At 51.7% G+C, this 25943-nt stretch overlaps 4 protein-coding genes across 6 annotated transcripts in view; 2 read left to right on the top strand and 2 right to left on the bottom strand.

The window, feature by feature from the left end:
* Positions 1–470: 470 nt before the first annotated feature.
* Positions 471–4973, top strand: LOC114790751 (26S proteasome regulatory subunit 4-like). The gene is made up of 11 exons (XM_028981065.1): positions 471–529; positions 647–700; positions 774–870; positions 1668–1792; positions 1873–2058; positions 2168–2296; positions 2423–2519; positions 2616–2805; positions 4250–4401; positions 4471–4625; positions 4745–4973. The coding sequence occupies exons 1-11, from the start codon at positions 527–529 to the stop codon at positions 4877–4879; spliced, it is 1323 nt and encodes a 440-aa protein (XP_028836898.1). The 5' UTR covers positions 471–526; the 3' UTR covers positions 4880–4973.
* A 255-nt stretch (positions 4974–5228) lies between these two features.
* nrde2 (NRDE-2, necessary for RNA interference, domain containing) lies at positions 5229–13436 on the bottom strand. The gene is given in 15 exon segments (XM_028981053.1): positions 5229–5518; positions 5634–5705; positions 5781–5919; positions 5985–6148; positions 6150–6845; positions 7548–7937; positions 8130–8302; positions 8499–8622; positions 9131–9264; positions 9670–10078; positions 10358–10835; positions 11151–11291; positions 11368–11566; positions 11647–11734; positions 13327–13436. Coding segments are annotated over 14 exon segments (3315 nt in total). The 5' UTR covers positions 11717–11734; positions 13327–13436; the 3' UTR covers positions 5229–5392.
* A 1436-nt stretch (positions 13437–14872) lies between these two features.
* Positions 14873–19457, top strand: LOC114790757 (calmodulin-alpha-like). Of its 3 annotated transcripts, XM_028981094.1 has the most exons (6): positions 14873–14990; positions 16896–16926; positions 17134–17277; positions 18519–18625; positions 18857–19025; positions 19074–19132. In XM_028981094.1, the coding sequence occupies exons 1-6, from the start codon at positions 14988–14990 to the stop codon at positions 19115–19117; spliced, it is 498 nt and encodes a 165-aa protein (XP_028836927.1). In that variant the 5' UTR covers positions 14873–14987; the 3' UTR covers positions 19118–19132. The 3 variants fall into 3 exon arrangements, with proteins under 3 accessions (XP_028836927.1, XP_028836912.1, XP_028836920.1); XM_028981079.1 differs by lacking the exon at positions 14873–14990 and having other exon boundaries at positions 15041–16926; positions 19074–19212; XM_028981087.1 differs by lacking the exons at positions 14873–14990; positions 19074–19132 and adding an exon at positions 19227–19457 and having other exon boundaries at positions 15061–16926; positions 18857–18992.
* A 6051-nt stretch (positions 19458–25508) lies between these two features.
* The window catches only part of ttc7b (tetratricopeptide repeat domain 7B), a 16272-nt gene continuing 15837 nt past the window's right edge, over positions 25509–25943 (bottom strand). Inside the window, exon 21 of the mRNA XM_028982380.1 lies at positions 25509–25519. Within this exon, the coding sequence (XP_028838213.1) occupies positions 25509–25519 (11 nt within the window). The remainder of the gene's footprint in view (positions 25520–25943) is intronic.

Genomic DNA, 25943 nt, shown 5'->3' with positions numbered 1-25943 from the left:
CGCCAAGGTGCCACTGAGGTGCCACTGAGCAAAGCACCGTCCCCACACACTGCTCCCCGGGCGCCTGTCATGGCTGCCCACTGCTCACTCAGGGTGATGGGTTAAATGCAGAGGACAAATTTCACAGTGAGCATCGTGTGCTGTGCTGCTGTGTATCACATGTGACAATCACTTCACTTTAATTTGAATTCAGTGTAATTAACGGGGAAGCCTGCAGTAACCGCGTCCGGCCGCAAGGGGCGTCCAGCAGCACCAGATTGATCTTTCCGGTGTTTGCTGTGCTTTATATGTTCCAGACACAGAATAATACATAATTTAATTTTATATAAAATAATTTGATAATGGGCTGCATCTAATGCCCGCATCTTCTAATGATTTAAATCACTAATGAAGATAATTTGATTTCAGCGTAATTAACGGGGAAGCCTGCAGTAACCGCGTCCGGCCGCAAGGGGCGCGGACTGTGACGGGTCACGTGTTAAAGTGACGCAGATTTTGGGCGACGCGTCAGAAAAAACAAGCGACGATGGTGAGTGAGGCAGCAGATTTGGTTTTTGTCGTTTTGTCTAAAGCGCTTCGTTCAGGTTGGTTTTATGCAGCATGTTGAGTGAAGATTAAAAGCCTGAAACGGGTCCGTTCTTTGCAGGGTCAGAACCAGAGCGGCGGACACGGACCCGGCGGTGGGAAGAAGGATGACAAAGTGAGTTTCCATCTCGTCGTGAGCTGTGGCGCATGGTGAATTCTGGAAAACATGTCCCCCCCTCTTCACCCAGGACAAGAAGAAGAAGTACGAGCCGCCGATTCCCACCCGGGTCGGGAAGAGAAAGAAGAAGACGAAAGGTCCAGATGCTGCCAGCAAGCTGCCTCTGGGTGCGGAGATCTTTGGTGACATGCTGGATTTTTCACAGCTTTTATCAGACGCCCTTATCCAGAGTCAGTAGTTACAGGGACAGTGTCCCCCTGGAGCAACTCCGGGTTAAGTGTCCTGCTCAGGGACACGATGGTAGTAAGTGGGATTTGAACCTGGCTCTTCTGGTTACCCACTAGGCTACTACCACCCTATATTGGATTGGTTCTCTGGTTGAAGTGAGGTTGTTTTAAAGGTCCCCTGACATAAAAAATGTGACTTTGTGAGATGATTGAACATTAATACGAGTCCCCCAGACGGTCTATAGTCCTGCAGTGGCTAGAAATGGCGGTCGGTGTAAAGAGTGTTTTGGTCGTTCTGCTTCACCGTTCAGAGAGCCGCAGCTCAGACAGTCTGGTCTGGAATTTGTCCCGTTATGACGTGTGAAGCGTTGCAGTTGTTTGGATGTAAAAATGAGCACAAATGTATTTTTAGTTCCGTCACGCGAGACTCTGAAGAACCGGCGGGTTCATTTTATTTGTTGTGGAAAAATGCTGACACGACTTCCTGTCTGTACCAAACATTGTGGTTGGTGGATTGTGTTGATGACGTAATTTTAACGTCTATTGGCCGCTCTCCTCCTCATTAGCATATAAATCTACAGACACTGTGGGACTGGGTCAAAGTGGCTGTAATTCTGCACCAAGAGACTTCAGATACAGAATTAGGGGACCAACAAGACCCACATAAAAGCAGGGGACCTTTAAATGTTGAATATGTGGTGCTGGTGAAGGTCTCTGTCTTCCTGTCTCTGCCTCAGTGACCCCACACACACAGTGTCGTCTGAAGCTGCTGAAGCAGGAGCGCATTAAAGACTACCTGCTGATGGAGGAGGAGTTCATCAGGAACCAGGAGCAGATGAAGCCTCTGGAGGAGAAACAGGAGGTTGGGGCCTGAACCCGTAATGGCCACTTTACGCTGTTCTTCTTCACTGGTCTGCAATGATTGAAATCATCTCCCTGCAGGAAGAAAGGTCAAAGGTCGATGACCTGAGAGGTACGCCTATGTCAGTGGGCACCCTGGAGGAGATCATCGATGACAACCACGCCATCGTCTCTACGTCGGTGGGCTCGGAGCACTACGTCAGCATCCTGTCCTTTGTGGACAAAGACCTGCTGGAGCCGGGCTGCTCTGTGCTTCTGAACCACAAGGTGAGAACCTTCCTTACCCGCTAGGCCACCGCTGTCCCGTCCACAGCCGAATCTTCTCCAGCGTCAGGGGTCGGTTGCTGATTGGTTCTGTACTTGTGTGTGTGAGCAGGTGCATGCTGTCATCGGGGTCCTGATGGACGACACAGACCCGCTGGTTACCGTAATGAAGGTGGAGAAAGCTCCACAGGAGACGTATGCTGATATCGGCGGGCTGGATAATCAGATCCAGGAGATTAAGGTGGGCGTGGTCACTTCCCAGCTGAAATGGTCGCTGGATTCAGCTTTCACCGCATCCGCTTTTCCATACTTGCACTTCTGCTATAATAACGAAACGTGACATTGTCCCGCCCTGCGTTCGTTTCAGGAGTCGGTGGAGCTGCCCCTCACGCACCCCGAGTACTATGAGGAGATGGGCATCAAACCCCCCAAAGGCGTGATCCTGTACGGCCCCCCAGGAACTGGTGAGAGGAGTTAGTTAGCCAGTTCCGTCTCCTGGTTCCCGTCATCATGATGCATGGGAGGCGGCGCGAGATTTAATTCGTCTCCCGCCGCTGTAGGTAAGACGCTGTTGGCGAAGGCGGTGGCCAATCAGACGTCGGCGACGTTCCTGCGCGTCGTCGGCTCTGAGCTCATCCAGAAGTACCTGGGCGACGGCCCTAAGCTGGTGCGAGAACTCTTCCGAGTGGCTGAGGAACACGCCCCGTCCATCGTGTTTATCGACGAGATCGACGCCATCGGTACAAAGAGGTCAGAGGTTAATCATTCATCCTACTCACCAAATGTTTGGGATATTCAGCTTCTGGGTTAAATTTTGGGATCGACCGAGAATGTGCCGCGACCGTCCATAAACGCACGTCCAAATTTCCAAAATTACGAAGGCAACCATGGAGTAGCACCATCCTACCTCACAGCCCTTATTACACCTCGCACTGCACCTCGTATACTCCGAGCCTCCAGTACTGCTCGCCTGGTCCCTCCATCTCTGAAGGTAAAAGGAAGACCCTCATCTAGACTCTTCTCCGTCTTGGCCCCTCGGTGGTGGAATGAACTTCCAGCTCAGTCACTGAGCACCTTCACACGGCAGCTCAAGACCTTCCTCTTTAGAGAAGATTTAGATGAACTAACTAATATGGACCACAAATGTAAACTTGCTCTCCAACAAGGAACTGAACGGCAAAACAGGTGTTTGATTCATGAATTGGCCAAAAATTCCTGGTTCAGCCAGAATTCCTACATTTCTGTTTGCGGATATATGTAGTATAGTATGCAGTTGACATCTTGACATCGCGAGGCTTCAAGAAGGAAGTTCTGTCAGACTGACTTGACCACTGAGCCGAGTCACAGGAAGGCGTAGAAGTGGACGTCCTTTGGCCGCCACGTCCAGACACGTTTGAGGGAGGCGAGCGGCACCCACGCGTCACATCGGACAACCGAGTACGGAAGCGTGAGCGCCATGGGACCTGACCACACCGCCATGGAGAATTAGCATCGGGCCACGATGAGCGGAGGTGACGGCCATGCCTCGCCATGGCGGGGCGTGTCTGGTCAACGCAGAGCCGCCCTACACCACCTGAATAACATCATTTATCCTTCATGGACGTCAACGCTCCATCTGATGGAGTTCTGCTCCGGGGTATCTCCAACGCTCCAGACCTGGTAACTCTGGACCGCCATGCCTCAGTAGACAATAATTCCACGCCGTTGGCACGTGAATAATTTTTTTCCAGTAAATAGTAAATTACAATTTTTATGATGTAATATTATTGGGGCAGTGGTGGCCTAGCGGTTAAGGAAGCGGCCCCGTAAACAGAAGGTTGCCGGTTCGAATCCCGATCCACTGAGGTGCCACTGAGTAAAGCACCGTCCCCACACACTGCTCCCCGGGCACCTGTCATGGCTGCCCACTGCTCACTCAGGGTGATGGTTAAATGCAGAGGACAATTTTCACTGTGTGCACCGTGTGCTGTGCTGCTGTGCATTACATGTGACAATCACTTCTTTTTTTTTTTTTTCTTTTTTTTTTAAACTTCAGTGGCTTTTTTTTCCCCCATACATTCCACCCGAGAACCAAATATCCCAAACTCCACCGATGAACGCTGGAGATCTCCAGAAATGACCCATGACCCGTCCACATGATGGCATGCTGGTCAGCCGCAGGCGTGGCCTGACGCGATCGTCCGTTCCTCTGCAGGTACGACTCGAACTCCGGGGGCGAGCGGGAGATCCAGAGGACCATGCTGGAGCTGCTCAACCAGCTGGACGGATTTGACTCCAGAGGCGACGTCAAGGTCATCATGGCCACCAACAGGATCGAGACGCTGGACCCCGCCCTCATTCGACCAGGTGTCTTTTCGGTGTAGAGGTCTCCTCCAGTCAGTCACCTGATCATCTCTAACTGCCTCTTTTCTGAAGGCCGGATCGACCGCAAGATCGAGTTTCCGCTCCCAGACGAGAAGACCAAACGCAGGATTTTCCAGATCCACACCAGCCGCATGACTGTTGCTGAAGATGTGATCCTGGACGACCTGATCCTGGCCAAGGACGACCTGTCGGGCGCTGATATAAAGGTAGACACCTTCACCACTGGCGTTCCTCTTCTAGTCCTCATCGCTCACACTTTCTACCTGGAGAACCGCCATGGTGCGACCTTCAGAAAGATGAGAACGTTTCTGCTCCTGTGTTTCAGGCCATCTGTACCGAAGCAGGTCTCATGGCGCTGAGGGAGAGGAGGATGAAGGTGACCAACGAGGACTTTAAGAAGTCAAAGGAGAACGTCCTGTACAAGAAACAGGAGGGAACACCAGAGGGGCTGTACCTGTAGTCGGCGCCGATCAGGAGGAACGTCCAGCACGTCAGCGTAGAAATAATAATCGTTTGTGAAAATATTGATTAAAAATCTGTGTCTGTATGAGTTATGGATTGATGTCTCGAGTTTATGAAACGGGAGAGAGAAGGAACCGAAAACATGGCTGGGTTTTCATGCCGGAACGTGACGATGTGAAAATCGAGCCTTACAGGCCAGAGGTCTAAACCACTCTTATCAACGTTGGGCGGGGAAAAAAGTGGACAGGCTCCACCCCCTCGCGAGAGGTGGGGTTAAAGGTCACCTGTGGGCAGGGCAATGCGCCGAGGTGCAGTCATTACAGAAAAATATTTAAATGCCAGTCAAATAAGGACAAAATATTTATTTATAGGAAAAATTACACTATACAATAACTAAAATATTCAATGAATTTGCATAAGTGACATGATCTGTTCTTTTTATGCATCTGCTGGTGCATGGTGGTGAACACACAGCTTCCTCTTCTCCAGGGGACAGTGAGGGATGTCACCATCAGTCCTCCAGCAAGATCTCCACCTCCTCCATGGGAGCTCGGAGACGGACCTCCTTCTCGGTCATCAGGTCCAAAAACTCCTCCACCCGCTCCGGGAAGAGCAGCACCGCGTCCATATACAGACCCTACACACACACACACACACACACACACACACACACACACACAGAGAGAGAGAGAGACGGCCAAGCCCGTGGTCACCAGGACGATCCTCTGACTGATCATCTCCCTTCAGCTCACCTTCACCCAGGGGACGTTCTGCAGCGCTCGGTAGAAAATGGCTCTGGCCGTCTCCACCTTCCCGTCCGACACCTGGAAAAAGGTCACATGACGCTGGGCTCTGGCCTGTCTGGGTTGTTAAACGTTAGCAGCTCACCAGGAACTTACCAGGAACTTCATGTACATCCTCCAGAGTAGCGGGCAGCGGGAGCCGAGCTCCGTGGCCGCGGCGGCCTCGTACAGCGAGCAGATGCGGTTACTCAGGCCGCTCTCCGGCAGCGTCGGGAGGACGTCGCGGCGACTCGACCTGGAGGGGAAGGAAATGACATCAGGACCCCAGCCGGCCACTCCCGGCGTGCCAGGTCGGTTTACCTCAGGGCCGAGTCCAGCAGCTCCTTCCTGCCCTCTTCGGCTCTGACCGCGAACAGGCGGGGCACGAGGCTCCGCCCCTCCTTCATGAGGGCGTGGAAGAAGCGGCGCGCCCGCCCGGCGCTGTGGAACCGCGTCTCCGTCTGGAGGTAGAGCTGCCACAGGGGGGGCGCTAGAGGGGAAGCGGGCGAGGGCGGAGGTGAGCGTCCCTCTGAGGCGGGACAGCGGCAGCACCGCGGAGGCGGTGTGGTGGCGTAGCAGCGCCGCCTGCTGGACGGACAGGAACTCTGCGGCGGAACTCCGCTGCTCCTCCAGCCCCCGTGCGGCTCGGTCGTACACGGCGTCCGCAGCGTCCACGCCCACCGTCAGGTACTGGAACAGGGCGAAGCAGCCGGCCAGCGCGGCTACGCTCTTTCCCCGCCCCTCCTCCGCTCGGGCCAACGAGGCCTCCAGCGCCTGTTCATACGACTTCCTTGCCTTCAGAAGAGTGACAGGGGACACCTGGTGACAGGTGGCCCCCTCCGCTAATTTACTCAAAATGTTTATGGCAGGGGAGGAGTCCGGACCCACAGCTCCGCCCACTCGCCACAACTCCTCCACCTCCAATTGGGCGTAGAGCAGGCAGAGGTGGCAGAGGGCAGGGTCACGAGGGCCTCTGGACACGCCCAGGGCCAGGGCGGTGTCAAACACCTTGCGAGCCTCTTCCAGATTTCCCAGCAGCCACTCCAGGTGGGCGTATTCCTGCCACAGGTCCAGGCGGCCGCGATTCTCCGCCTCCTTCAGCAGACGCTTGGCGAGACGTTTACTGCGCTTCCCCTGAGAACGCAAACGCTTCTTACCGAAGCCCCGCACGCAGCGCAGGACCTGTCACACAGACACAAAAGGGGCGGGACCTGTAGGCATGATTGACAGCTCTCATTCTGGAGGACTTAACCTCACTCCTATCAATATGGGTCATGCCCAGGTGTAGCGCAGCGTCCATCTCCTCCATTTTTCTCTGTTCTTTATTCTCTCGTGTAACAGACGTGACCACGCCCAGTACCAACATGCATGTTATCAGCATTTTAATTCCAAGTGAACATGGCCACTCCCACTACCAACACGCAGATTATCAGGCGATTTAATTCCAGCGTTCTGGTGGGTGCAGTGGTGAATGTGCTTCATCTTATATGGAGCTGGGAAAACACGCCCCCATATCTCAAGTGTAAAATATGAGCCTCTATCTTCCCACAGCTTTTCTAGTGAAATGAATATCCACAGACCAGAATCAGGGTGCTGTTTACATTTACAGCATTTATCAGACGCCCTTATCCAGAGCGACTTACAATCAGTAGTTACAGGGACAGTCTCCCTGGAGCAACTTAGGGTTAAGTGTCTTGCTCAGGGACACAATGGTAGTAAGTGGGATTCGAACCCGGGTCTTCTGGTTCATAGGCGAGTGTGTTTCCCACTAGGCTACTACCACCCTGTTGTAATTCCTGTCTTAGAATAACTCGATTTTCAGAAATTCCGAAGTTATTATTTTGATTTCTACCACGTGTATGAGAGTATGTGAGAGGAACCCACCTTGAGCTTCTCGTAGCGCAGCCAGCACAGACTTACGGTGCTCCGGTCCTCTACCGGCAAGAGTGGGAGGAGTTGAGCCAAAGTATTTTGGACAAACTCCTCCCCTGCCTTACAAAGCCCCGCCTGCTTCTGTGATCCCCCCAGGACAATCATGTGACCAAGGGGGCTGACCCCAGACGGTGTCAGGTGGCAAGAGGTCAGAGGCCAATTGGGGTCGTGACCCTGCTGCACAATGCTGAGGTCATCCAGGAGAAGGCTACTGAGGGTGTGGCCTGAGGCAGGAGGAGGAGCTGGAAAACCCAGGAACTGCAGGAAGCTGCAGATCAGCCGGAGCTGGAGGTCCGACCTCTGAACACGGATCATTGAGGGTCCGATTTCATCAAAGAGTACCTGGGGACCCAGAGAAGTACCATCAAGTGAAAAGTACCATCAAGGTGCCACCTCTGTGTCCCTTGGCAGTTTGGGATTCGAACCGGCAACCTTCTGATTACGGGGCCGCTTCATTATCCGCTAGGCCAGGTTTAAAAGTGAAGTGACAAGGTGTGTGTGTGTGAGTGTAGGTGTGTGTGTGTGAGTTATTACCTGACGGTCTGGATCTTCACAGTCTTCCTCTGACTGGCCTTTTGATTTGTCTGGTCTCCATGGTAACCAGTGATTGAACTCACGCGTTGTCTCAACGTCCAACCAGACCTTCCACTTGGGCCATGCCTTATTCTTCACCTCTGACCCCTCATCTTCATCCTCCTCTTCCTCATCTGTGGGAAAATTCCAGGCCAGTGTTACAGAACAAAGTATCCTTCAAAAACTGTTTTATTACCATTTATATATTTTTAAACAACCAACAATGTAATTAATTGTGTGTAATTTACTGATCTATTAATCAAAAAGTCACGCGGTATACATGATAACAGTTTTTCTCTAATGATGATGATTATGATGATGATGCCATACCCGGCTCACTGGGCACCACCCAGCCCCCCCTCTCCTGCTGCAGCATCCAGGCCTTCCACCCCCGCGCCCCCTTCTCCCCGACCCGTGGCTCCCCACTGTCCCAGAACGTCTCGAAAAACTCCACCTGTATACACACACACACACACACACACACACACACACACACTCTACTGAACTCTACATAACGTTGAGTGATAGGGTGGAAACGCTGATCAGACCCATTTTTCCCGTTTCTGCTAAATGATTAAATTAAATCCGGCCTCCTGGCCCCGGTGGGAGGGGCTAATCCTGGCATTAAAAAGAGGCCGGGCATGGGGGGGTGGGGGTGCAGCATCAGCTAAAAGGCGGCGCAGCGGTTTAATGGAGCGTAATGGAATCCAGTCAGCACTTCTGAACGCAACGCCGTATACCGCAGTGTTTGGAGCCCGTCTGGCTGTGATGAGAAAGAAGCCGCCAATCACATTTACTCTTACTGCACCACTCAGGGGTCACAAGGGGTCAATCTGAAGACCAGAACACCGTTATTGACCCGTCATACACTCTCTCATGGTTCTTATTTATTTGATTGTTTTGAATGTGTTAAGACGACAGAATGTCATGAGTGTGTGTGTGTGTGTGTGTGTGCGCGTCACCTGCTGTCTGGTGGGAAGCTCCTTCACGCTGTCCGGCTTGTAGAAGGTGAAGTCCAGCAGGCCCTGGAAGAGACTCAGCGCTTTCTCAGAGTGTCCGGCCTGCCGCAGGAAGTGGCACTGCTGCAGGAAGATGTCTGCAAGACGGCGAGGAGGAGGAGCTTCAGTCAGCGACACCCATTTACAGGTTCCACACACATCCTGAACCCTTTCTTCTGTCAGTCAGCAGAAAAAAGCCCAAAGCAGCAGCGGACGCTTCATTTCAGAAATACGGGTGGTAGCAGCCTAGTAACACATTCGCCTATTAACCAGAAGACCCGGGTTCAAACCCCACTTACTACCATCGTGTCCCTGAGCAGGACACTTAACCCTGAGTGTCTCCAGGGGGGGGACTGTCCCTGTAACTACTGACTGTAAGTCGCTCTGGATAAGGGCGTCTGGTAAATGCCGTAAATGTACAAATACAGTTTAACATCCCGTCACTGCACTCCTCCTGCTGGACAGCAGGGGGCGTCTGATTCAAACATACACACACTGTTTACCCAGCATGTCCTCCTCTGTGTTGGGCAGCGGTGGATGTGACACCATGGTACCGTCCAGGCAGGAAGCAAGCGTACTCAGGCACTTCCCGTACACGCTGTTGACCTTTGACACGGAGAAGGTGCTGAAGTGGCTCTGGGCGAACAGCAGGTAGCTCCTCCACAGGGCGGCACTGTTGGGGTGCAGGAAGACCAGCTTCTTCCACTCCTTCAGCAGGGCGGCCGGTTCCCACAGTTCCCGGCAGAGGCGCAGGCGCTCCAACTTCAGCTCCACGCTGCCGGGGTTGCTGTCCACCGCGCGCTCCACCACCGCCAGCTTCCGCTCCAGCACCGCCCGGGCCGACACCCGCTTGGGCCCCACCCCGCCGTCGTCCTGCACGGCCATGCCCATCGCACCCGCCACCATCTCGTCCTGCAGCAGGGAGAGAGTGGTCACAGGCAGACAAATACGAATGTGGGGCGCAGCGAACAAGGGGGATCCCTGCTGAGGCCTGAAGGGGCAGCAGAGAGCTCATTCTTCATGTAGACATGGAGCTTTATACATAAACACTTAAGTGCATGTATCTGAAACGTCATTTTTTACATGATATTTATAATATCGTATTTATGTGCAAACCTAAATGTAAAATAACAGAACTTAAGAACTACATTTTAACTATTTTAAATTTGGAAAGTCAATTAAAAAGAAAACCTGGAAGCGGATGAACTCCATCCAGGAGTGTATGTCTGTAGGCTCCTCCCTCAGCTTCCTGTTGAACTCCTCCACCCGGGCCTTCAGCCTCGCCGCCACAGCGTCCACCTCCCGTGGTTCGCCTTCAGTCTTCGAGGGCGGCTGACCTTTGCCCTCCAGCCAGAGCGCGGTGCCCGGGTCGTACACACCCAGCGGGTTGACCTCCGAGGTCGCCGGTTTAGCACTGCACTGAGATTCCTCGAGGCAGGCTGGCACGGGGATGAAGAGGGCGAGGCTGCCAGTAGAGTCTCCGCCCCGCTGGTCGGGCGGGGCGGGCAGAGCGGGATGGCCGTCTGAACGAAGGAGCTGCTGAACCGCGGTGGAATAATAACGATCCGATTTCCGGTCAGAGCGCTTCCGTCCCGGACCACCTTCAGACCAGCTGACCGCCTGCTTCCGGGGGTCCAGACCCAGACATGAAGCCCCCTTCCTCCTGTACCTGAAATGTCAACATTTACAGCATTTACCAGACGCCCTTATCCAGAGCGACTTACAATCAGTAGTTACAGGGACAGTCCCCCCCTGGACACACTCAGGGTTAAGTGTCCTGCTCAGGGACACGATGGTAGTAAGTGGGGTTTGAACCTGGGTCTTCTGGTTCATAGGCCAGTGTGTTACCTGCGTGTCAGAATGTATGGTGATAAATGTGCCACATCGCACAGCCAGTGTCCACTGTGTGCATGTTTACTGACTACAGTCTACACTCAGTGAGATATCGATTTATAAGAGTTTCTGCAGGGCGGGACGGGGTCACCTTGCGATGTCCCCCCTGTAGAGGGACTTGTACTGCCAGTTGGCGGCGTCGGCTTTCCTGTACACACAGAACGGGGGTTCGGTGGTGGACTGGAACTCGTCCAGCCAAACGAATTTGCCCCCAGGCACCGGGGGGTCCAGCCTGCAGGCCAGACACAGACAGTTATTAAAATGTAAAAAATCTCTTTTCGTGTCGGATTATCGTGTGTGTTCCTCACCTCTGCGCGACCTCGGCCTGTTTCAGGAGGTCACTGGGGAAAATGATTTTGGAGGCGGAGTCGTCGCTGTCGTAGCGCTCGCTGCTCCTCTTCTTGTGCTTCTTGTGCTTCTTCTTTTCCTTCTTCCTTTTCCTACGTTTCCCCATCCTCCCCCTCCTCCTCCTCCTCCCCTTCAGCATCGCTTTCCGCTCGGCAAACTCTGCGGAGAATCAATTGTCACACATTCGTATTCTCCCATGATCCCCAGTGACGGGTGGAGTCGGTGCGGTTAACACCCACCCGGGCTGGTGGGCTCGGTCCGCAGCGTGCTGGTGCAGTGCGTACGCGTCGTCCGAGCGGAAACTCTCATTGCTCAGCCACTGCAGGTCTGCAGGGGGAGGAGGAGGAAGAGGAATCAGCCAATCGTAATCCAGCACGTTCACCATTTATCAGACGCCCTTATCATCAGTAGTGACAGGGACAGTCCCCCAGGAGACACTCTGGGCGAAGTGTCTTGCTCGGGGACACGATGGAAGGAAGTGGGGGTTGAATTGGGGTCTTCTGCATCATCACCACGTTCCTCCACATGCCCCTACAACCGACCACAGGGACGAGAAGCACCCTGTACTTACGGTGGGCGGGGCCCAAAATCTATACATGCACTTTATACTTATTTACTTTCAAAAAGAGGATTACAGCATTCTAGGAAAAGTAATATTTATAAAGTAACATAAGTAGTATTTTCTTAATATCAAGATTAAATCTAATCTCAGACTGGGATTATCTATGTGCCATTATAAATCTGACTGACTGTCACTACTCTCTTATTCATAATTACATATAAATTAACTGGAGACATGGTATGGGGCAGTGCGGGTAAGGAAGTGGACTTAATCAGAAGGTTGCCGGTTCGAATCCCTGAACCGCCAAGGCACCTTCCCCACACGCTGCTCCCCAGGTGTCATGGCTGCCCACTGCTCACCAAGGGTGATGGTTAAAAGCAGAGGACATATTTCGTTGTGTCACCGTGTGCTGTGCTGCTGTGTATCACAACAACAGATTCCGATTTATTCTGGATTGTAGGGGTGTCGATATAGCAATCTATATAGCCATATTTTTGTATCGATACAGGGACATCGACTTTTCTGTATACAAACTGGGGCAGTGGTGGCTTAGTAATAAGAAGGTTGCCGGTTCGACTTCCGATCCTGTGGGCGCCTGTCATGGCTGCCCAATGCTCACCAAGGGTGATGGTTAAAAGCAGAGGACACATTTCGTTGTGTCACCGGGTGCAGTGTTTCACAATGACAATCCCTTCACTTTCAGGGTGGTAGTAGCCTAGTGGGTAACACACTCGCCTATGAACCAGAAGACCCGGGTTCGAATCCCACTTACTACCATTGTGTCCCTGAGCAAGACACTTAACCCTAAATTGCTCCAGGGAGACTGTCCCTGTAATACTGATTGTAAGTCGCTCTGGATAAGGGCGTCTGATAAACGCAGTCAGCAGCGACGAATCGGCGTGCGGCCACAACCTCCACTCCTGTAGGTGGCGCTGTACAGCAGGGCACAGATTTAAATTGCTGCCTGGTTTCAGAGTAAAATCACAAAACATGTTTCAGCTCGGCGTTTACATTACATGCCGCAATATGTACAGCATCACGACGTACCGTGATATACCCGCCGGCCCACGTCCCTACTGTATTGGGTTCGACCCACTGGGAGACACCGGTGTCTCTGGGAAAGACACCTCAGGACTGCCGTCGGATAGCAGCGTGGCCTCGGTGGATATAAAACGACGCATCTGAAAGCCACACGCATTACGTCGGGTGATTTATACAGGGCCGAATTATTTCTTCCGTCCGTACGTAGCTACATCTTCCGGAACAAAACCCGTGCAACCAAACTCCCGAGTCCACTGGCGCCCCTTCCTGCCAATATCGCCGGCCCGTCGCGGTTTGTGCCGTTTAAACACATCACCTCTCTCCGAAGCCTCTTCTTTCTTGCCGGATAATCCCTGAAACGCTGGAAATAAAGCGGACATGTTGCTCTTCCGACAGAACGGAGTCGCGGGGATTTTGCGTCACGCGTGACGTCACAGCAGACGCGCAGCGCTCCGTTAGAACTACTCTTTAATCTTACTTTTCATGCGGGTAATTATTTTATTTTCATAAGTAATTCTACAGAATTGTGTAGTGGCTCGGCTTTGATGTATCTGGACTGGAATTAAGCACCTCAAAAAGTCAAAATATCATTACTGAAAATCTGTACTTTTTAGTAATTCATTTGGAATATTTTGCCTCATGTCTAATGCAAAACAGATTATTAGATATTGCATCAGATTAATTCACAATACATTAATGACAGATACGGAAACTTCAGGAAAGTTTGCATTCGTGGTGACATTTCAAAATCATTTATCTGATCGAATATAATTTCCCATTTTTACTACAACTATACAAATACTTGAACTGTATGTAAAATATAAATTTTCTAATTATAATGAAAGGAGAATAAAAGTGAACCAGTCCCCAGGTTTTTATTCCTCTTTTATGATGGTATGCAACAAAATGTGGTGCTGTTTATTACTATTGTTTTGTTTTGTGTTGTTATTATGTCATGAATATAACACTTTTATTTAGGAGTAAATTATTTCCCCCCTGCCATTTTAAATCCTCCTGTAAACAGTTCCGTGTTCGTTTCCAGCGGCCAATCGCTTTTCTCCACACCCGTAAATAAGAACAGAGCGCATTAAACCGCTCCGTGGCGATATAAGAAGAGAACGGCATTTAATCGGCGCAAAAGCGGCAGCAAGCGGCCCAGTTAAGGCGAGAAAAGAGCCGCCGCTGCGGGACGCTGACTCGACGACGCCGAAACTTTCGGCCGAACCGCCCGCCATTGCTTGACGCATTGCAGATCTAACGTAACCAATCAGCGGCGGCCTTAGAAGGAAGACGCTGTTGCAGGTCCGATCCGACCAATCGCGTTCCGTCTCTCAAGCGGGGCCGCAGCGCTCCGGCGTCAACAGAGACCGCGGGCCTGCCGACCGAACGTATCCTTCCGCGCCGACGGCCGAGCGCTTGAGTATAAAGTAGTGCGCCGTGGAAGTTCGGGACGTTGTCGCTCTCTGACAAACAGAACAAACGTAATTCACTCAAATTACTCCTGTGGCCACCCAGCCTGACATTGTAAGCCCTGAAGTAAACTTTTGCGTTCTGTCATGTAGAATTAACCCCGACTTAACCCGGAGCGTCTCCAGGGGGACTGTGCCTGTCACCGCTGATTGCAAGGCGCTCTGGGCGTCTGATAAATGGCATAAACATAAATGTAATATGCATGTCCTGCTGCTGGGGACCGCAGTTTCCTGAGACATTTCATGAAATCGATTTGAAGTGAAATCCACTTTTCACCCTCCATCGCTAATCAGCGTTCGTTAAACTATGTCGCCGTCCACCGGGTCACTGTGGGCGTGGCCTGCCGCCGCTCTGCGGCTCGGACACGCGGAAGTGTGCGCGGCGGAGGGATACGCGACCTCATATAGGCCGGGCTCCGCGCCGGAACACGCCCACAGCCGCACGGTGAGAGGAGCGCAGCGGTCGCAGGGTTCCCGGTAGAGTAGCGAGAACGCAGAGAACGCAGGAATGGTACGTATTTACGCTCTCTTTTCTCCCGGCGGGCTGCCATGTTTTAATATCGCGGCATTTCGGGTCGCGTTGCTCTGCAGCAGCAGCAGCGTCTGCGTGTGCTCCATGTCAGCGGACGTGCACCGCCGCCTGCTTCGGGAATATTGCATGTCCCACGGACGCTCCCCTACTTATGCAACAGTGGGTGGGAGAGGCTGTCTCCCAGTGGGTGCCGTTTCCGGGCCTGCCGCGGCTTCATTAAGTAATGTCCCATCTTGTAATGGCCCCCATGCACACACACCGCGGACGGGGCCGAGGATTGAATTGTCCACATTCTGGGGGCGTGTAGGGATTAATGGCCTCCTTGTCCATGTGGATCGACCACAAAGCCACATATTCATGACATGAATGCAGCCATTGAGGACGGACGGACGGGGACGTCACGTATTTCCCTGCTGGCTGGGTGTGAAACGGGCCTGCAGGGATGGAGCTTGTGTTCTAGGTCGGAACCCGTCCTCCTGGCACGTCACGTGACTCCTCGTCTCTCCACGTCCCCGACCGGGACGGTCCTGCCCGGGGTCCCGCCGGGCCCGGGCCGGTGCTTCGCTGCTCCTCGCCTCCACACCTTCAACCCCCGGGGGGGGAGTGGCCTGGAAACCGGAGCTCGGCGGGGGAGGGGCGCATGCGGCGGCGCAGTCGTCATGCCCGTCCCCTGCACCGGGGTGTCTGTGGCGGCGCTATGGCAACCCCCGCCGGGAGTAAGAGCTCGAGCGTCCAGGCCAGATTCCGGACGATTCCGAGTCCCAATACTGGTGGCGCATCATGTACACAATGAGGGACGTTCCTGAGGGACGGCGAGACAGATGGAGGGTGGGGGGTCACCAGGTGCCACCACCAGGTCCTTGGTGGGGGAGATGGGTGACAGACAGGCGTCCTGCCTCTCCTCTGATCCCTAATCAGTGCCATGTCCAATAATGCACTTGGGGTGTCAGTCTTCAGGTGGGGACAGGTGTCAAATCCTAAGCGGCGCCCAACGTGAATCACGGAAACCATCGGCCTCGGTGGCGGTAACCGGAGCAGAGCCGGTGACAGGCCGGATTGTGGCGATGCATCAGAGGGGACAAAGAATCTCGCGTTCTCCGCCCCCCCGCAGTCGGAACGACACCCAATAGGACCCGGCGGGGGGTCAGGACACCCGTCCAAACCTGCGCCGAGGTCGGCGGTGTCCTCTCACCGAACCGAAAACCGCTTCACACTCACGGCTGCCAGGTGCAGAGGACGAAGCCGCCGCCAAACGAGACCGACGAGAAGATGAGGAAGATGTTGCCCAAGAAAATGGCGGTGTACCCGGCGGACGAGGACTCCCTGGTCACCCTGTCCATGGTGTACGAGCTGCTGGACCAGCAGCAGTTCTTCTACAAGGAGCTGATCGAGCTGCAGGAGCGCAACTACAAGTCCTTCTTGCAAATGCTGGTGGACTCGTCCAACACCCGCATGGACAACCTGGTCAAGGAGGTCCAGGACGTGAAGAACTCGCTGCAGGCCAACCGGACGGAGCTCAGCGAGGTGCGGCGTCAGGGAACACAGAACGCCAAACGAGCAGAGTGCCTGGCCGAAGGACTGGTCATGGTCCGCACTGCCATGGACGCCCTTGTCCCAAAATGTGGCCCTAAAGGCGCCGGGGGTCCAGGCGGAGTGGCCGTAACATCAGCCCCCAAACCCAAGAAGGCTGCTCCAGAGTCCAGGAGGATGGACAATGAGCCCAAAGCGAAGAGACTGGTGGCCGACCTGACCGACATTCAGCTGGACGATTTTCAGGTCCTGATGACCGGGCGACCGTTTAAATGTCCCACTGGCTGCTCCTGCTTTTCTGTCCTCTGCATGATGATGATGATGATGATGATGATCTGTTTTCCTCCTCTCCAGGCTGACCAGCTGACCGAGGAGCAGATCGCCGGTACGTCTCCAGTCCTCCTGTTTCTGTTCTGTTTGAACGTCTGCGTATGGTGAGATGTGCGTGTTAGAATCTGCGGGGTTTCTGGGGGCCACGTGGCCTCCAAAAACCTCCAGACGCGATCAGTCGGTCCTACTAATGTAATAAACCTCGAGGACACATTTCGTCTTGATGGTACGTGTAGGTAAAAGTGGACCGTGTCTTCTGCAGAGTTTAAGGAGGCCTTCTCCTTGTTCGACAAGGACGGTGACGGCACCATCACCACCAAGGAGCTGGGCACGGTGATGAGGTCCCTGGGCCAGAACCCCACCGAGGCGGAGCTGCAGGACATGATCAACGAGGTGGATGCAGACGGTGAGTGTGTGTGTGTTTGTGTGTGTGTGTGTGTGTGGCGGTTCTATTTGAGTCAGTCTGGAGTAAAGCTGGTTGAGTAACACCAGGTAGTAATGACCCCGTTACGTAATCCACTTTCCAACCTGTGTGTTGGTGCATCTACAGACCTGACCAGCGGCCAGTAACACACACACACACACACCTCCATAGCCTGAGGTTACAGCTGTGTGTGTGTGTTCATGTATGAATAGAAATGGAATATGAAGACAAAAATAAACACACACGCTCTCCGATGACAAAGGAGAGCAGCTATTGAAGATGTGAAGGACCCATAATGTACGTCCACACACACACACACACACAGGCTGGATCCACACAGGAGAACAGCTGGCCCTACACAGCCTCCGGAGAACATACACACACACACACACAGCCAGTCACATCAGGCATTACATGTTTCCGGTAGGTTCCATGTTGCCTCAGCTCTGTATTCGTATCCGCGGTTCCTCGCTAGATCCCCTCGTCTGGCTCAAGATGGCCAACATTAGCCTAGCTTTGTCTGGATGATGCTAATTCAGTGTGTTGGCCTAGATCAGAATCAGAATCGTATTTATTGGCCTAGTAAGTGCAAGGAACATACAAGGAATTGGATTCCGGTAGACGGTGTCTCTCAAGTACGATGTAGGAAAACACAACAACGTCAACAACAATGTGCAAGATCTGAGGCGTGTGACCAACGCCGACTTCCACAGCCTCCGTCCCACCGGCTAAAGCTGGTTCTCCATGTGAGACCTGCACCAGAACCTCTCCAGCCACCTCCAAGCATTCAGGAAATTCGTCAGTAGATTCTGGAGCGTTTTAAACGTTTCTCAGGTTTAAACGTTAGGTCAGGTTTAGAGCCTTGTTGGCTCATGTGACAGTTTTTTTTTTTAGGTCCCCTATTGTGAGAACGCCAGCTCAACTCCTATTGGCTGCTCTCCTCCTCGTCCCGCCTCTCTCCTCCTCATTAGCATTTAAAGCCACAGACACCGAAACCGGCGAGTCCTGGGAAACCTCATTGTGGGGCTGGATCAAAGTTGCTGGAATTCTGCACAGAATTAGGGGACCGATATAAATGTATATAATGTATAATAGGGGACCTTTTAAAAAAATCCGGAGAACTTCCCGGATCTCCCCGAGAGGCTTTTTTTTTTTTTTTTTTTTTTTTTTGCTTCGGTGCAGGGTTGGCGGTTAAGGTCTCTGCCTCCTTTTTGTCTCTGTAGGTAACGGAACGATTGACTTCCCGGAGTTCCTCACCATGATGGCTCGGAAAATGAAGGACACTGACAGCGAGGAGGAGATCCGCGAGGCCTTCAGAGTGTTTGATAAGGTGTGTGCTGCATTTCCCCCATTTCTGAGGAGATCCGTGTGTGGGAATCCTGCTGGAATGGGTGTGGTCTTTCCAAGGAAATTCAGGTTCTTAATAGACATTAATCCTGGAACAAGAGCTGGGCCGCATTGTAAGCCGAGCCAGAACATTTCCATCTTCTTCTGGGCTGATGGTTTAGCGGTCAGTGAGGAAGGAACAGGCCCTGGTGTAATAATGTTCTCCGGCCACCAGGACGGGAACGGCTACATCAGCGCGGCGGAGCTGCGTCACGTCATGACGAACCTCGGAGAGAAGCTGACAGACGAGGAAGTGGACGAGATGATCAGAGAAGCAGACATTGACGGCGACGGGCAGGTCAATTACGAAGGTGAGGCTCCGCCCTTGTGGTTCAGCGCTGCCGATTGGCCCGTGTTTGGTTCCAGTAACCTGCTGCACGTAGAAAAGCAACATTTCGGTCCTCCAGCGCCCAACTGTGATTGGGTTCCCTGGTGAGAGGCGGAGCTCTTGTTGTAGGCGTGGCCACGCTCCCTTTTTCCCTGTCGCAGTGATAAGAACCTCCGAATCGTCGTGATGTGATTTTGACTGTTTGTTCTCTTCCCAGAATTTGTACAAATGATGACGGCGAAGTGAGTCCCTCCTGTCCTCTCCCAGCTTCGTAAGAAGACAAAAAAGAAAAGACAAAAAAAAAAAAATCAGTCAAATGTTTTACTTACCTCTTGCAAAAATGTTCATTATTCATATTGTTTCTGTATAGAAAACATAACTGAATGTTTAAAAATAAAAACGTCCAAATACAGAACTTTAAAAGACAAAAAAAAAAAAGGCAACAAAAGATGCATGTACTGGTTAGTGGTCCTGTTTACCGAATTAACAGCCAACCCGTATTCCAACCTCCGAGCTGCAGCCGCCGCACCGCAGCAGCCGCTGCACCGCAGCGCCCGGCCGGCTGCTTCCTGGTTCCATCGGCCCGGGCTGGCCGACGCCCGACTCCGCGCTTTCTTCTGCTCTCTTCTTTTTCTGTTCTTTGTGCATGCAGCTTGAGACAGGAGCTGTAGTCCGACCGGTGGACTGGGGAGGGAGGCGGGGCCTTGGGGGCGGGGACTGTGTGGCCGTGAGTGATGGGAGGGGCTGGGGGGCGGGGACTCTGTGAATGGGACCTGCGGTTTGGTTATATAACTTAAAAATCTAAAGAATAAAAAATACAGAGATATTTTTAAGAAAATGGAGCATTTAACAAAAAGCAAAAAAAAAAATAAAATCTATAAATAGACATTTTAAACTATGTTTGGCATGTAAGGAGATGTTTGGAGTTTTGTTCTTCATGTGTATCGGTTTGTGTCGGGCGGGGCCGACTCCTCCGCCCTCGTGTTAATTTGGGCGGGGGGGGGTTGTGCCACGAACATGTTTTATTTCCTACGTTTGACGCCTCCTGATCATGAGCGTGTCGTGGTTTTTACGGCCTCTGCGCTTGTTTTTTTTTTCTCCTCAACTTCTTTGTCTTTTGATTGGTTTACATCCATTCCAGGTTGTTCATGATTGTCTTTTTTTTTTTTTTTTTTTTTTCCAATAAAAGACCATGAACTTCAGTCGGCGTCCCCTGTGTCTCTTTGTGGAGAGTCGATCCGACCGTGATGATCTGTGCACGCGTTCGTGCGTATCGTCTTCTTCTCGTTGGAGGTTAAGAGGTTGCCAAGGCAACCGAGAGCGAGCCTGCAACGAGGAAGATGGCCGTGGGAGTCTCCTGTCTTCTCAGGTTCTCGGGTCACAGGTTCACCGTGACCAGACGGCGTGACTGCCGGTGTCAGCACTTCTCTGGGTCCGTCTCGGGTTCTGACATTCGGCTCGTGCTCAGAGGGTGGGGCTGTGTGGGGGTGCGTGTTAGTGTGAGGAAAAGTGAGGAGAAGACTGAACTCAATAACCCAACACACACTCATACGCTCCAGAGTGCAGGAGATCCATTGGACCCACCAGATTAGTGTCCTGCTGGGCTAAACGGAGCTTCAGGATCCAGATCCAGGGTTCCAGTTTCATCTTGATGTTCCTTCACGGCTCTGGATCTGATGCCGCTGAGGTTCAGCACCATGCTCAGTGTGATGGTGTGTCTCAGTGCATTACTGGTACTGTTCACCACACAGTTCCATGTTCTTGATTTTTTAAAGTAAAGTGAAGTGATTGTCACATGTGATGCACAGCACACGGTGCACACAGTGAAATTTGTCCTCTGCATTTAACCCATCACCCTGAGTGAGCAGTGGGCACCATGACAGGCGCCCGGGGAGCAGTGTGTGGGGACGGTGCTTTGCTCAGTGGCACCTCAGTGGCACCTTTGGCGGATCGGGATTCGAACCGGCAACCTTCTGATTACGGGGCCGCTTCCATAACCGCTAGGCCACCACTGCCCCTGATAACATTTATGTCCATCTGAATCAAATGCCACCATGTCCTGTCTGACATCATGTGACAGAGGTGAAATGGTTCCTGACAAGTGATCTTCTCCGGCATGGTCACTGGTGATCGGTGAGGGATTTCTCTGCGCCACATCGTCTGAAGGCGGGGTGGACTTCCAGCCAACGCCTTCTTGTCTGCGACCATCTTTGAAAAGTTGAATGAATGTTGTCTCTACACACAGCCCCTAACCAATCAGATTCATGTTCTACACTGACCTGATTCGATGAGGGGTGAAGAACACATTTTGCATTCTGGAACATTCCAGGAAGGCTTTATGATTGAATTCATGACTGACGTTAAAAATACGAGAACCTGTTTATCACCCTTACTTCATATCTCCAGATTTCTCTACGCAAATAGCAGAGCTCCAGAAATCAGGATTTGCTGTCAGAAGAAGATCCACAAATGTTCACCTGGAGGACAATGGCGCCTCGCACCCGTTACTCAGGTACCAAGTGTTCCTGTCACACTGTGTGTGTGGGTGTACGATGGTGTGTTCATATGGAGTCCCTCTGTCTCCACCTCTCTTCCCAGGATTCCCTACCAATCCCTCCATCTGTTCATCCCCTGCTGCCCTGGAACGAGTCGTGTGTGTGGCTCCTCCCACTCGCCATGTTCAGAACCGCCCCCAGTAAAAGCCACGGGCCGGCTCGGTCCCTTGTGGCGGGAGGTTCTGATTCGGAACTGGATGACGGCTGGAGTCAGACGGCGATCTGGAGAAGATCTGGACGCCAGCGGGAGGTGAAGAGAGGGAGGGTTCACCACCCAGCGGGTCCAAGTCCAGCCTGTCGACGCCCCGGTAACCGGACCTGCAGTGTCTGGTCAGGGTCGGTGTCGGGTGTCGCCAAGAGAATGAAGTCTGTCCAAGGCGTCACTCCGGCCACTAATCTCAGTAACGATGGACGGGGCTGGTGGCAGGTGGACCCGGCCGATATGTCATGTGGAAACAGTTGCTAAGCAACCAATAAAACGCGGTGACAGGAAACAGAAGCGGCCGAGAGTGGCGGGTGGTTCTTCCTGGTGCCAGATACGCATCTGACATGGACACTCACCTGTTCAGGACAGTTCCTACTGAACTCTGGGACCAGGAACCTTCATACACACACACACACACACACACACACATTCTCTTTTTTACTAATGCTGAGGACTTCCTCAGAGCAGTTCCCAGGATCTGGAGAACACGCTGACGTTCCTGCGCGGGAGATTCCTGAATCGGGAACGTCACCGATGCAGCAGAGAGATATTCCAGCGGCACCATATATGGTTATAGGAGGAGAGACAGCAAGGGGCGGGGCATAACTGGGCAGAAGGCTGATGGCCTGATTGGCTGACGGCCAGACGAAGCAGCCTGCAGAGTTGGCTGACAGCCAGGCATCTGCGATATGGACGAGTGTGTGTGTGTGTGTGTGTGTGTGTGTGTGTGCGTGTGTGTGTGTGTGTGTATGAGAGCACAAACTCCAACTTTAACGCTAAGGATCAAGTGAGACTGTGTGTGTGTGTATCTGTGTGTGTGTAAGAACAGTTCACCAGTGCAGCATGAACACAAAGAGGGGCAGTGCTGAGCCTACAGTGGTGTGTATCAGGACAAGACACACACACACAAACACACACACACACACACTTTAATAACTTGCAGGATTGCACTCAATGCCCTTAATAATTTCCCCACCAAATCACTTCCACAAATTTTCAATTAGCGGCACAATCGGCGTCCGTCCACAGGGATCCTGCAGCGGTTCCAGCCGCGACCCGGAGCCGTTTCAGAACTGTGACAGCAGAGCTCGTTTTTTAGGCCTCGTCACTCACGTCCCTCATTCCTGGTGACCTTGTTCTCTCTCCCATAACGGCTCCATTAATCTTTCACAACCTTTCCCCTCTTCCTGAAGCATGAAGCCGCCAATACAAAGCAGAGGCGGAGCAGGTAGTCCCAGTGCTGCTGCAGCATTCATCAGAGCCCGGGGACGGGGACAGGGACGGGGACACCGCCTCACACCAAACTTCTCCAGTGGGGGGTGGAGATGATATCTCAGAAGTGAGCTGACTTGATTCGGATCTACAAGGTTCTAACAGGTCTAGAAGTTCTTATTTCCAACAAAACTAGTGAAGAAACTAGTGGTGGAAGATGTCGCTTTAGATCTTGGGATCCAACCAAGAGACCCTGTCACAGAGCTGAGGTCTGTTTCCAGTACTAAATACAACAGTCATTTTTACCGATGTATAGTTCTTGCCTTATCCAGCGTGCACTTTTACTAGAACATAAAACAAGAATGTAGTTTATTACGTTTTTTTTTTTTTTTTTTTTTACGATCACTAACAAGCACTTACCCAGACTTCACTTTTTCCTCCCTTTCAAAATACAACGCACCTTCACCCCGAGTGCAATCCAGGAGCACCAGGTTTCAAAATGCTGCCAATTGTTGGCTTTGCAAAAACGACGTTTTTACAGGTAATTGTAGTTCTTGGCTGGGAACTGCATGACCACATCCAACGTTCACGTCCTAAATCATTCCAACAGCCTCAGGTGAAAGGGGGAAAAGACCAAAACGATCTGATCCCGGCGATCTTCGACCTCACGTCTTCATCAGCATCGCGTCTGATGTCATCCGAGGCGACACGCCTGCTATGACGGCTCGACCCTTGGCAGTCTACACATTGTGAAGTTCACCCCTATAATATCCTGATTGAACCCCACCTCATCTATGTAGATGAATTTGTGAGGGGCCTTATATACTTATATAAATATGCATAATTCAAATACTTACAGCTCACAGTAAGCTTACTGTAGAAGTTGAACATTTTTACTACTTGGACTTATTGTCGCCAGAGCTCCCGGACTCGGTCATCATTTCTTTTGAAGGGAACAGTGTAGAGCTGCTTCACCGAACTCTGAACGTCCCATGGTCCTTCACGTCTAGTGAATTACCATGGAATTTCATGCAATTTTCTCGCATTAACAGCTACAGTCATTCCTTATCCAGAGCGACTTACAATCAGTAGTTACAGGGACAGTCCCCCCCTGGAGACACTCAGGGTTAAGTGTCCTGCTCAGGGACACGATGGTAGTAAGTGGGGTTTGAACCTGGTCTTCTGGTTCACAGGCGAGTGTGTTACCTGCTAGGCTACTACCACCCTACAATAGCAAGCTCTTGATCATAACTGAGGAGCTTTCCTCTTCCCCGGAGGGAGGGAAGACGTTGCATCCTTTGGAGGGACACAGTACATATGTGCATTAATTTATGGCCGTATTGTCATGTCAACGTCAGCGTTTCTTCCTCCAGGTTTGCGCAGTCCGAGGCCGAGTGAAATGGACCCATCATGGTCCGCCAAAGATCATCAGATGTACTTTACACGACTTTTAAAAGGAGACACATGTCTGAGGAAGTTCTGGAATATGAAAGCAACCACGGATATATCGGGACTTTGGCCCACGGATATACAGTATTGTTCAAAATAATAGCAGCTCAATGTGACTAACCAGAATAAACCAGGTTTTTAGTATATTTTTTATTGCTACGTGGCAAACAAGCTACCAGAAGGTGCAGTAGATCCTCAGACAACCAAGCGACACCCAGCATTCACGATATGCACGCTCTTACGGCCGCGCACTGCGGAATTAGTTCAAAAAATAGCCGTGTCTGCCGTCGACTGCACAATCTCAAATATGTTGTACAAAGGTTTTTGTTTCTAGGATTTAGCATTCGTGTGAATCGCTAAACTAATATTTTGTTGTATGACCACCGTTTTTTTATAACTGGCACCTTTCAGCTTACATTCCACTCCATGATCCTTTAACAACAGTCCACAATTCATTTACATTTCTTGGTTTTGCTTCAGAAACAGCATTTTTGATGTCACCCCTCAAGTTCTCGATGGGATTGAGGTCCGGGGATTGGGCTGGCCACTCCGTAACATTCATTTTGTTGGTTTGGAACCAAGACTTTGCACGTTTACTAGTGTGTTTGGGGTCATTGTCTTGTTTCATGGGCGTTTCCTCTTCAGCATAAGGCATCATGACCTCTTCAAGTATTCTGACATAATGTTACGAACCGGTCTAGGGGGCTCCGGCCCGTAACAAAGAAAGGACACAAACGTAACCCTACTATGGACGAAACGATAATTTAACAAGTATTTTATTAACTATAAATATATAACATAAAGAAGAAATACATACAAACGAATTACAACAACGAATAACAGCAAACAAAACATGAAAACAGAGAAAAAACAGACAAACAAACCGAAGCAGGCCGACACAACAAGTTGCGTCGCCTTCCTAGGGGAAGCGCAGGGGAAACCGGAAGTGATGTCAAAGGGAAAGGGTAGGAAGGCGGGTGGGTGGATGGCACAGGCAAGCGCAGCCCCGAAAAAGGAGACTGAGGCTCCTTTTATTCTGTCTGTCCCACAGCAGGTACAGGTGTTCTCAATTTACAAATCACCAGGCACCTGCAAACAACACAAAACACAGAACAGAAACACACCCCAATATACCAGGACGTAACACATAAGCAAACTGATCCATGTTCCCTGGTATGCGATAAATAGGCCCAACACCATAGTAGGAGAAACATGTCCATATCATGATGCTTGCACCACCACGCTTCACTGTCTTCACTGTGTACTGTGGCTTGAATTCAGAGTCTGGGGGTCGTCTCACAAACTGTCTGTGGCTCTTGGACCCAAAAAGAACAATTTTACTTTCATCGGTCCACAACATGTCCCTCCATTTCTCTTTAGGCCAGTTGATGTGTTCTTTGGCAAATTATAACCTCTTCTGAACATGCCTTTATTTTAACAGAGGGACTTTGCGGGGGATTCTACAAAATAGACGTCTTCTAACTGCCACAGTACGCACAGGTAACGCCAGACT

The sequence above is a fragment of the Denticeps clupeoides genome, chromosome 1 (genome assembly GCF_900700375.1).
Source record: "Denticeps clupeoides chromosome 1, fDenClu1.1, whole genome shotgun sequence".
Lineage (NCBI taxonomy): Eukaryota > Metazoa > Chordata > Actinopteri > Clupeiformes > Denticipitidae > Denticeps > Denticeps clupeoides.
The sequence above is the reverse complement of the archived record's forward strand: the minus strand, read 5'-3'. Positions and strand labels throughout refer to the sequence as shown.

What these genes read in the sequence shown, in the direction of transcription:
- LOC114790757 (XM_028981079.1), top strand. Translation starts at nt 16,281, where the DNA reads ATGAGGAAGATGTTGCCCAAGAAAATGGCGGTGTACCCGGCGGACGAG. An exon ending in GACCGAGGAGCAGATCGCCG is followed by an intron (nt 16,927 to 17,133) that starts GTACGTCTCCAG and finishes TGTCTTCTGCAG; the next exon opens with AGTTTAAGGAGGCCTTCTCC. An exon ending in CAACGAGGTGGATGCAGACG is followed by an intron (nt 17,278 to 18,518) that starts GTGAGTGTGTGT and finishes TTGTCTCTGTAG; the next exon opens with GTAACGGAACGATTGACTTC.
- LOC114790751 (XM_028981065.1), top strand. An exon ending in GTACGGCCCCCCAGGAACTG is followed by an intron (nt 2,520 to 2,615) that starts GTGAGAGGAGTT and finishes CCGCCGCTGTAG; the next exon opens with GTAAGACGCTGTTGGCGAAG. An exon ending in TGTCGGGCGCTGATATAAAG is followed by an intron (nt 4,626 to 4,744) that starts GTAGACACCTTC and finishes CCTGTGTTTCAG; the next exon opens with GCCATCTGTACCGAAGCAGG.